The sequence below is a fragment of the Danio rerio genome, chromosome 13 (assembly GCF_049306965.1).
Source record: "Danio rerio strain Tuebingen ecotype United States chromosome 13, GRCz12tu, whole genome shotgun sequence".
NCBI classification, from domain to species: domain Eukaryota; kingdom Metazoa; phylum Chordata; class Actinopteri; order Cypriniformes; family Danionidae; genus Danio; species Danio rerio.
This window is the reverse complement of record NC_133188.1, coordinates 14,313,096-14,325,173: the sequence shown is the minus strand read 5'-3', so window position 1 is coordinate 14,325,173 and position 12,078 is coordinate 14,313,096. Positions and strand designations below refer to the sequence as shown.

Below are 12,078 nucleotides of genomic sequence, written 5' to 3'. Positions count from 1 at the left end.
ATCTGCAATAACAGCACTTTTACAGTCTCTTTACTCTTGTGTGTTACTCTATACAATACAGTTTGACAAACATTACAGCTGATGAACAACAAAATATACTATTAAAGCTTTTTAGGCAAGAATGTAGTTGTTTAGATTACAACTATGCAGTTTATTTATAAGGATAGTGTCTATTTTATATTTTCATAATTTTAGATTGGCGGCCATTAGCCTGTCATACTGAGCAGAGCAAAGCCAATTAACGTCACTTGCGACAGAAACCACATAATAATCCATAGGGGAGAAAAACTGCCTTTCAAACTACAGCTGAACAAATAATTCTATAACAGGTAAGTGACACTTAAAGTTGATCTCTCTCTCTTTTATATGTTGTGGTGCTGTATTTATACCATAGTAAACTGCTAGTGTTTGCTTTGCTTTGACTTGTTCTGGGTTAATTATTGTGAAATCCTAATTGCAACAGAGGAATACTGCATTGCCATTTAATGTCACTGAGCCTTATAATCTTAAAATGTGAGCAAAATCACCTGTTGTGTCATCACTTTAGACATTACGCTAGAAAATCATTAAAATACTAGCTCTAAAGTTACGTGTTTTTATGCTACGGCTTCTGCTGTTTTGACCGTCAAATGCAGATGTGATTGAATGCTGGAAAAAAGAGGTCCTTGTACAAAAGGATTTTTGAGACTCTCTATGTTTTTTTGTTTACACGATTATGCCATCAAACTGTTGTATAAAGGCAATGAGTAGCAGTGCGATATGGCAGTATGTTGTCACAGGTGGGACACTAAAGCACTCTGCCTCACCTCCCACCATATATATATATATATATATATATATATATATATATATATATATATATATATATATATATATATATATATATATATATATATTTTTTTTTTTTATTTATTTATTTATTTTTTTTTAAAGAAAAGTATGGGTTTTAATCAACTTCAAATGTCGACTACTACTACACACACACACACAGACACACGCGCACGGTATTTATGTCTTTTATGAATCCGTCATTCATCATTCAGTAGCATGACCTTTTAGGAAACCATTTATTACTTGCGCACATATTCAATAACACACACACAAACACAGACACACACAAACACTAAACGCACCTGATGGGTATGAGGATAAACATTAGCAGAGGAAAGATCATCTTCATATACGGGAGCGGGTACATCCCAAACGCACAGAGGAACAGCAGCTGCACCATCTGAAGGAAAGTGAAGTAATGGATCTTCCTCTGCGGCACCTTGCGGATGTAGTGAGTGGGAGGATACGACGTCTGAGCAAGAGTCAAACACAAGACATACAGATGAAAAATAAACTCTGACCTCTTACAGTATAAGCCTCATACAGTGCACGTGTCTCCACATAAATCAAGTCCAAATCAGGGCTATATGCAAATATAATAGAGTTCATGGCCATGATTATGCTAATGGCGGACAGCTTATTTTTCTGCTCTCTTCGTCCCATGGGGCAATTAGTTTTTCAGTTTTGAGGCTGATACAGACTCATGTCTCGGCTATTATTGTGGATTAAGGCTCAGAAACCTCTAGATAGTGCTACGCATATATTTATAAGAAGCTCTTCATATATGTCGCCTGAATAACTAACTAGAAATACCGGAAGTTGACTACATTAGCCAAACAACTGACTTCTCAATTGGTAATACAAATTATTAAGATAATATTATGTAATACACTGTAAAGGTTTAATAATACACAATAAGGCTGCATGAAATTAGAAAAATTACATATTGTGATATACAGTTGAAGTCTGAATTATTTGCCCCCCTTTGATTTTTTTTCTTTTTAAAATATTTCTCAAATGATGTTTAAAAGAGCAAGGAAACTTTCACAGTATGTCTGATAATATTTTTTATTTCTTCTAGAAAAAGTCTGATTAGTTTTATTTCAGACAGAATAAAAGCAGTTAAATTTTTTTTAAATACCATTTTAAAGTTAAAATTATTAGCCCTTATTAAATTATTTAAAAATCTTCTCTCCGTCAAGCAGAAGTTGGGAAAAAACAGGTACAGGAACAGGAGGGCTAAAAACAGGAGGGCTTAAAATTCAGAGGGAGCTAATAATTCTGACTTCAACTGTATATTGCGATATGAATTAAATTTCGCTAAATGAGTTAAAATGAGTTAACTTATATAAATTATATTTTTAGATTGGGATAATTCTGTAGGGGAGTGTATAAAATATAACAAGCAGATATAAATTAAATAAAGAAAAATATACAAAATATATAAAGAGTCAAACTGTGTTCAAATGTAAAATAATACTGCACATGTCTTTGTTTTATTAACAATTCAATAAAATTAATTGTTATACATTTTTTTAAGTCACAAACGGTACATTTTCTTATGCTTGAATGCTTTAAAACCCTCATACAGTCAAAACACGTGCAAAATGATAAATTATCATTTAGACTCAACATTTCGTATACTCATGATGTGACTATTGCTAATAATCACATTGCGATATCGATGTGAAATGATATATTGTGCAGCCCAACCCTAGAAAAGCCATTTACACACACACGTTTGCCAGGATCAGCAGGCCAGCGCATAAACGCTATCGGAAATACTGGAGCAAAATAAATTTTTATATTTTAAGGACATAGCGCAGAAATTTAATGCATTGCTTCCGGTACATTCTGCGACCCACTTTACAGTGTATATCAATTAGGCAGTGAACATCACTGATTTAAAAAAAAATTTTAAAATAGACTTTGTAAAGGCATACAGTTCACCAGAAGTGTTTGATCCAGGCTACTGACAAATTAAAAGTCATTCTGCATGCTTCTGCATATGCCCTATTGTGTGAAACCCAGCATTTTTTACAGTGTATAAACAAGCTTTTTTTCTTCTGTTCCTTTTTGCATCTAATAATTCATTTTGTTTCAAATTCTATACATTTACTATATAAAAAATACTTATAAACACTTTCATTATTAGAGTAAAAAAAAATGAATGAAAAATATGTATAATGTAATGTTAATGTTAAGCAAGTATTTTACTTTAAACATACTCACAAATATCTATGTCAGTGTTTTGTAACAACTATATTTGATTTACTTAAGTCATACAAGTGGAAATTTCACATCTGTCACATTCATAACGAAGAGATGTCACATTTATAACCAAGCTTTTCTTTCATAAATGCAAACTAATAGCGCTGGAAACTAATAAACGCTGGAATGGCTCTGCAACTGGACTCAAAGTACATACTAACGTTATACTTCATCATTGTGCTCTCTGAATGTGCATAAAAGGCTTTCTGTATGTTATAGTTTAGTATATGTATAGTAAAAAAGCCCACCGACTGCATTTACCCTATCATTTACACAGTTGTAATGTATGCATCTCAGACCACATCCTGATTTATTTCAAACAAATCTTAGAGGACATTTAAGCTTGTCTTAATCAGTAAATGCATGACTGGATCCTGTGATATTTCCACACAGGACAGGAAGAGGGCGCTCTGCTGCTTCATTTGCACATTTCTCTCTCTCCTGTGTTTGTATTTGTGCAACATCTATGACTTTTATTTGCCTTTGTTTTGATCAAAAACACACACACACACACACTCACTTGTTCTTTGAGGAGCAGAGCCATGCGGTCGCACATCTGATTGCCTTCGATGGAGGTGAGAGCGATGTAGAGAAAGAGCCCATAGAGCACAGGTTTGGGGATCCACTGCAGGGGCACCGGCAGCAGAAACACACTCACACCGATCAGGATGTTTGCCACGAGAGAGGTCACCCGCGTCTCCTTCACACTCACTATACTACACACACACACAGAAGCGCCATTTAAAGGGGACATTTCAGTAAAATATCACGTTTTTTTTCTGTTCAAGTGCTATAATCGGGTACATCTAGCAATCAAGAACATGGGAAAAGGACAAACAGGTAACTTTGTCTTTTTTTGCACACATGTAGAACAACAAGCTTCTCGGATTTCACTACCCTAGTGATGTCGAAGGGATTAAAATAAATACAGTACTGCTACAGCCATCCGTCATTTTTGTTTAATCACTGAAGCAGCTTGAGGTTTACAATGTCTGCACCAGATAAAAAACAATACAAATGTTCTGTTTTTGGAAGTAAATATAAAGCAGGTTCACACCAAACGCAAAGAGAACACATGTCGTATCACTCGCTCTAGTTTACTCACAAGTTGTGTTTTCCCCACACAATTGCGTATTCAACATTATTCGTATGCCTGTCAAGCTTCCTGTTTTTCCGTTATTCTCCTGTTACATACCATTCTATCATGCTGTTAAACTATTTTCTTGTATATTTCCCATAATTTTAATCTGTCTATGAATAAACATGGTGGCTCAGTGGTTAGCACCATCGCTAGAGGTCAGCTAGAAGGGCGCTGGTTTGAGTCCCAGCTGGCTCAGTTAGCATTTCTGTGTGGAGTTTGCATGTTCTCCTAAACTAAAATGTATGTGTGTGAATGAGAGTGTATGGGTGTTTCCCAGTGATGGTTTGCAGCTGGAAGGACATCCGCTAAGTGAAACATATGCTGGAAAAGTTGGTGGTTCATTCCGCTGTGGTGACCCCTGATGAATAAAGGCGAATAAGCCAAAGGAAAATAAATGAATGAATGATGAATAAACATCATCAAAGAGCAGGTTCTCCCTATACGCATAGTACTGCCGAACCACCAGGGGGCGCCCATTTCTTTTAAATGTGAAGAGCTGTTCAAGAGAATTATAAATATAAAAATGGCTGCATTCCCTTTCTTTCCAATACAGCCATGCGCTGTTAGTGGTATCTCTTATTTTCACATTAAATGTTGACAGATATGATCAATCAAGCCGCCTAGAAAAAAATCACCTTTATTCATTAGCCCATTTCACACATCAGACCTTTCTGGAAAATTACCGTCAATTTTCCGGAAAGGTATCATGTGTGAACAGGCCCTTTTTGACAATACCAGTAAATTCATTCAGGCAATTTTCCAAAAAGAGAAAGTGTAACATTACCGGTGATTTGTCGGAATGCTGCTGTACATCCGTGCCGTTAGTCAAATAACGTTTCTATGTTCAATATTAATGCCAACTGCGGCAAAAATTATTAATAAAATGCTGCTGATAAACCACTGTCTGTTTACCTTCAAGCTCTGCTTCAGCTGAGTGATGTGTGTGCACGTGAAGAAGTGCTCCGGGGAGCGCCAGCACAAACACATATTACGTACATCTCGACATTCAAAGTGTTCCTCTATGTTTAGCCGTTTAGAGGTCATTCCTGGTTAATGTGTCAGAATTTACTGGTATTTTGGAATGGATGTGTTAATGGTCATTTCCGGAACGTCCTTGCCTGTGTTGTCAGCGCTTTTTTAATTTACCAGTAAAGTCATTCCAGAAATTTTCCAGATTTACCGGTATCATAGTGTGAAAGGTGCTAATGACTTTGTAAACAATTTGCTTGCGTGAATACTTCAATTTACATTTGGTGTGAACCCAAAATAAATGGCTCCATAGACTCCCAACATTCAAGCCAATGAGGACATTGTAGTTGACTTTTATTTTTGAAGAAAACGTGCCAAAGAATGTTAGTTTATGCAAAATACATTTTATGCCAGACTGCTACACCAGTTCAACACGGACGAGTCAACACCAACACTGCTGTGTTCTGATTTCATAATCAAAATTCCAAAATGCACAATTTGCGAATTTCAAAAATGCCCATTTATTATAAAATGAATAGTCTGGTGACAAACTTTCAAAGGCATAGTTCAACCAAAACTGAAAATTCTGTCATAATTTTGTCACCTTTTTCCAAACCTGTTTGACTTTCTTACTTTTGTTGAACATTAAAGAAGATATTTAGAAGAAAGTTGGAAACCTGTAACCATTGACCTCTATAGTATTTGTTTTTCCTACTATGAAACTGAATTGTGACAATTTTTCAGCTTTCTTCAAAATATTTTCTTTTGTGTTAAACATAATAAAAACTCATAAAGGTTTGGAACCACTAGCAAGCATTCAGTGAGTAAATTTTAAAAAAGTTTAATTTTGGGTTAAACTATCCCTTTAAAACGTTCTTTAATAATAAGAGAATCTTTTTACAATGTTTAATTACAAACGCCACACATCTAAACAGAAACAACAACATGTTGATGTGTTTAATTTGCTTAATTATCCTTATAGACCATTTTGAGGGATGTAAACAAAAACAATGGTCCCAACGTATTTCCTGTTTATATTTTTAATTTCTATCACTTCTGAGAATCCAAAAAGAGCAACATATTGATAAATAACGTTATAAAAGCTGTTTTATTATCAAGTTATGATTGAATTGCCTCTTGTTAAAGTTATGAAATAGTTTGATAACTAAAAGGAAATGTTCATGGGTCAATGAGATGTCTATAGTCAAATTAACTGTTTGGAAATGTCCTGATTTAAGTTTCCACCTCTTTCTCACCATCTTTCTCACCTTTTTTTTGCATTTATTTGGCTGCAGATTCAGCTGTTTTGTTGTTTCTGTCAGAACAGCGCATAAAGGCTCCACCCTCTTCTGGAAAGCAGCAGCTCATTTGCATTTAAATGGACGCACATCAAAAATGTGTGCTTTTGCTTACACCAAGAGAGTGGCAAATTTGACTAGGCTATAGGTATGTTTTGAGCTGAAATTTCTGTGGACAGCAGAGCTTTATATTACATCTTAAAGAAAACAGGGATAACATCCGGAAAACTGAGTGACGGTTGTGCTGCTCCGACTGATTGCGGCTGTGATTGTTTGCGAGCACAGGGCTTGTTTGTGTGCAGTGTGTGTGCTCACGTCTCGTAAAGGTGTCCTCCCTCCACCCGCTCCTCCACGATGGCCAGCTGTCGCACGTGCAGAGTGGAGTGTGGGAAGGCAGCGTGCATCCACGGCAAGCCCAGCACAGACATCAAAATATTAATCAAGCCAGACAGAGTCAGGTCCCAGTGATACGCCGTGCCCTTCAGTAACCTGTGGCAAACACACACACACACAGTGTCAGGACTCTAAAACCACAGTCTGATCTGCTTTCTTAACCAAGTGCAAAGTGAATTTGTGGTGAATTTTAATCATAATATGCAATATGTATTTTTCTTTTTAATATAGAAGAATAAGATTTCAACATTTAAAGAGCTATGAATTGTTATCTAATAATGTACAACCCAACAAAAGAATGAATTTATTTATTTAAATTAAACTGATCAAAAGTGATAGTAAAAACACTTACAATATTACAAAATGGTTTACCAAATACACTTTGTTCTTCTGAACTTTCTGTTTATCAAAGAACGCTGAAAAAAAGATTTTTAAAGATTCCTTCAAGATTTTGAAGGGTCATTTCAAAAATGATATAAAAGAATCTGTAAAGTAAACCTGTAACCATTGACCTCCATGCTATCTGTTTTTTCAAATATGGATGTTAATGGTTTCAGATTTGCAATATGAATCATTGTGTCTTTTGTGTTCAATAGAACAAATAAAAAAAAAACTTTTTGGAACAAGTCAAGGATGTGTGAATGATTTAATTAAAATAAAATGAATAAAAATTTTTTGTGTAAACTATCCCTTTAATAAGCTCATGATTTTCTAACAATGATTATTAATAATCCCTGTGGTAACACTTTAGAATAATGGTCCATTAGTTAGTGTTAGTAAAGTTTTTAAATAAGCTAAGTATGAACTAAGTATGAATAATCTTGTAAAGCATTTATTAATCATGGTTCAACATGAACTAAAGCATTATTAATATCTAAAGTTGTGCTTCATTAGTTAATGCACAGTGAGTTGTATATATACATGTATATATATATATATATGTATATGTATATATACATATACATTGTATATAACTGTATATATACAGTTGAAGTCAGAATTATTAGTCCCTCTGAATTATTAGTGACCTGTTTATTTTTCCCCAATTTCTGTTTAACGGAGAGAACATTTTTTTCAACATTTCTAAACATAATAAATTAACAACTAATTTCTAGATAATATTTTATCTTTGCCATGATGAAAGTAAATAATATTTGACTAGATATTTTTTCAAGATACTTCTATACAGCTTAAAGTGACATTTAAAGTCTTAACTAGGTTCATTAGGTTAACTAGGCAGATTAGGGTATTCAGGCAAGTTATTGTATTGTTTGTTCTGGAGACTATCAAAAATAAATATAGCTTAATGGGCGAATAATTTTGACCTTAAAATGTTTTTCAAAAATTAAAAACTGCTTTTATTCTAGCCAAAATAAAACAAATAAAACTATCTCCAGAAGAAAAAATATTATAGGAGATACTGTGAAAATGTCATTCCTCTCTTAAACCTAATTTGGGAAATATAAAAAAATAAAAATAAAAATTCAAAGAGGGGCTAATAATTCTGTATATGTAAAAATATTTGTAGTCTGTAGGTTTGAATTCAAGTTGGCTAAATTTTAGTAATCTGTATATAATTCTCATATGAGAGGAAACTTATTTCTAGAGACCTGTTTTCCGGTGCATTTGTGAGTGAAACTACGATGTTCTGGTCAATGAAGATGAGGAGAAAGAGGAGGAAGCCTAGACCCATCGCACTGAGGACACTCGCTCCTGTCAGCTTATCCAAAGGGGCTACTTGAAACACCGGACCTTCATGGAAGTTAAACACCGGCACTGGAAAAGAGAATATGACACACAAACCATTACAAACTCTCTAATAAACAGACCATCCACCACACTGTGATTAAATTGATAGTATACACTGAGTCAGAACTGATTTTTTTTTCTTTTTAGCAGCAAAATCTCTATTGCTTATTTAGAAAAAAAAGCTACAGAAAAAAAGGGCACGAACCAAGATGTCCAAAGCATTCATTATGCTACTGAGTATTAAAAACTTCAAAGAGGATCATAAGCGTAGAGTTTCATGTGGCGGGGCTGCCTTTATTTTTACTCATATACTCTTATCTATAAATGGTTTCAAAGTGAAGCAAGACAATTTGTCTTAACTAAGCAAGTCAGGAAGTGTCATTTGTTTTTGGATGTTTAAAATTCTGGCTAAAACTGACTGCTTTTAAATCAAATATTAAAACCATAATTAATATTAAAAGTGGTGATATTTTTATAGGAGCTGTAGAAAGATTAAATGAATTATCTTACATTTACAGGAAACAAGACAAAACAAAAACATCAATGTTCATGAAAAGGTATGAAGGAGTTTTGTCTACTTTTATTTATTTTGTTTTCCTAATAATGCTCTGTGGTCATACACATATGCAAAAACACAATGCTTTGTTGTCCCAAGCTTTTAGACCAGGGGTCACCAATCTCGGTCCTGGAGGGCCGATGTACCTGCAGGGTTTAGCTCCAACTTGCCTCAACACACCTGCCTGGGTGTTTCAAGTATACCTAGTAAGAGCTTGATTAGCTTGTTCAGGTATATTTGATTAGGGTTGGAGCTAAAATCTGCAGGGCACCGGCCCTCCAGCAACAATTTTGGTGATCCCTGTTTTAAAGCATTTTAAGATTGGTTGGTTGGCTGGCAGGCAGGCAGGCTGGTTGGTAGTAAGGTTGGTAGGTACAGTAGGTTGGTCGGTCGATTGATTGCATTTATTTGAATGTGCAATTATCTTTCAAAAGTTAAGTTTTGGCCACAAGGAAACATAACTATTTTAGATTTTGACAGTTTAGCAGCTAAACTGTTTATAATTTGTACAAATTCATATTCAGGCGTACGAAAATGTACAAATTTTAAAAAGAAGGTGTGGCACCAAACTTCACCACTAAACCCACGGATTGGGTTGTCATTGGGAGATAAGCAAATCATAATAAAAATTCATAGAGTTCAAAGAAATTCATAGTCAAAATGATTTGAATTGGTGTGAGATTTGTAATAACTGCTTTTGGACTATGTTTTATAAACCTTTAGTTGTGAGCAAAATTCATTTATTCATTTTTTTCCGGCTTTGTCCTCTTAATCAGGGCTGCCATCTTTTGGTTTTAGCTTGGAGTGGGAATTTTTGCCCTGCCCCTATGACTCAAGCCATGCCCCCACACAACGCCACGCCCCCATTTATTTTTATACATATATATATAGATTGTAAAAATATAATTTTAATGAATATTTTTTAGAAAATATTTATTATAAATAAGAGTATTATCACTGTTTTACGATTATTCTGTTTTAAATAAATAAAAGAAAAAAATCTATTCTAAATGTAACTAATGTAACTGAAGTGATATGCAAAGATCAATTAAGAAATCTTTTGTATAAATATATTAAATTCACGACAGCATAGGGTCTCAGTGGTTAGCACTGTGACCTCACAGCAAGAAGGTCACTGGTGTAAGTCCCAGCTGGTCCAGTTGGCGTTTCTGTGTGGAGTTTGCATGTTCTCCCTGTTTTGCCGGGGGTTTCTTCCAGCTGCTCTGGTTTCCTCTACAAGTCCAAACACATGTGCTATAGGGTAATTGATGAACTGAATTGGCCATAGTGTATGAGTGTGTGTGTATAAGAGTGTGTATGGGTGTTTCCCAGTACTAGGTTGTGGCTGGAAGGGCATCCGCAGCATAAAACATTTGCCAGAACACCTGGCAGTTCATTACGCTGTGGCGACCTCGAAAATAGAGACTAAGCTGAAGGAAGATTAATAATTAAATATGAATTTCATAAGAATTAAATTCTATAGACAATTGTATAGAACACAAAAATATGTTTTGTAGAATTATGTGTTTTGTTGTCTTAGACTCGACTCAGGGCCATAAATTAGGTTTATTAAGTCTAAATTCCCTGAATTCATCCTTCCTTTCTGCTTCATACAAAAATCTATCGGGCTATACTTAGTCAAAATAAGATCATCATCATACTATTTAAACTTTAGTTTCGCCGACTTCCAAAACTCACAGCGTACCGACACCTGTACATAAAAAGCAGATACCCCTGCCATAAAATCCAACACCTCTGAAATGCGCATCTATTAACTTAAATTGATCATTTTTTAATAACAGCATTATGATACTAATTAGAGTGAACCCATCCCTTATAGAAGATTACAGATTTGTTTTTTACACTTATTTGTAAACCTAGTGCGTTTTAAAATGCGTTTCACTTACTGTTTTTGCTTTATCCATCAAGATATAATCATATTACTTTTTAATCAGTTATGGCCTTTGATTTAATGAATGAGATTCCCAATGAAAGTCTATGAAAGCCGCCGATTTCACAGCAAAGGTGCGTTTCTCGGCACAACACCTGTAGCACAACGCAAAAGCGGTGTGTAAGCAGCGAACATTTTTTTCGGCATGCATGTTCAAAACTGAGATCCATACTGTGAGTGGGAACATGAGCAGCATGTCAACGTCAAGCAGGAGCAGTGCGAGAGGCGCACAGGTATGTTTTCTGCGCACATGCGTCAGTTTGTTTTTGATTACATTACTTTCACCAGCATTGGTTTGGTTGCACATAGAGAATAACACCTTTAAATAACGCTAAAAGTCTTTAAAACCATCTTTATTATAACGGGAAAAAATATTTCACTGGGATGATTTTTCTGCGTGAGAAAATAGATGTGTGGCCTGAGAGCATGAGAATACTATTCAATTGTGTGACTAGTTGGCAGCCCTGCCCTTTATTAATCTGTGGTCACCACAGCGGAATGAACCACCAACTTATACAGCATATGTATTGTGCTGCGGATGACCTTCCAGCTTTGTGAGCAAAAGTTATTTTTGTAATATCGTGCATGAAATAATAGAACCAAAATGTTTTATTTTTAAATGCATGTAGCATTTCCCCATATCTAACACATTTTTATGAGCAAAGTGGCTGTGATTGTGTCTATGGTGGTAGTGGCACCACCTAGCTTGGCCCTTGATTATGTGTACAGTAAATAAAAAATAAAAAAACATCACAGCGTTAAACATTAATAATCTCATTTTACATTTATGGCAGCTAAATTATTATTAATCTAATGATTTTTGTTGCTTTAAAACTTTTCAGACTGTTTTTATTTAGTTTGGAATAAATAGATAATCCACATGAACAATTTAAAATGTTGGTTTGGTTCATGTGTAATT

General features: G+C 34.8%; 1 protein-coding gene across 20 annotated transcripts in view; it reads right to left on the bottom strand.

Annotated features, from left to right (window-relative positions):
* The window catches only part of slc4a11 (solute carrier family 4 member 11), a 176,500-nt gene that overhangs the window by 5,244 nt on the left and 159,178 nt on the right, over positions 1 to 12,078 (bottom strand). For 15 of the 20 annotated variants that reach the window (XM_073919600.1, XM_073919605.1, XM_068212856.1 and 12 more), the window contains 4 exons: positions 8,514 to 8,679; positions 6,826 to 6,999; positions 3,623 to 3,818; positions 1,134 to 1,303 (listed from right to left, as the gene is read on the bottom strand). In XM_073919600.1, coding sequence (XP_073775701.1) covers positions 1,134 to 1,303; positions 3,623 to 3,818; positions 6,826 to 6,999; positions 8,514 to 8,679 — 706 coding nt within the window. The remainder of the gene's footprint in view (positions 1 to 1,133; positions 1,304 to 3,622; positions 3,819 to 6,825; positions 7,000 to 8,513; positions 8,680 to 12,078) is intronic. The other 5 variants (XM_068212858.1, XM_073919610.1, XM_073919602.1 and 2 more) reach the window with 1 other exon arrangement.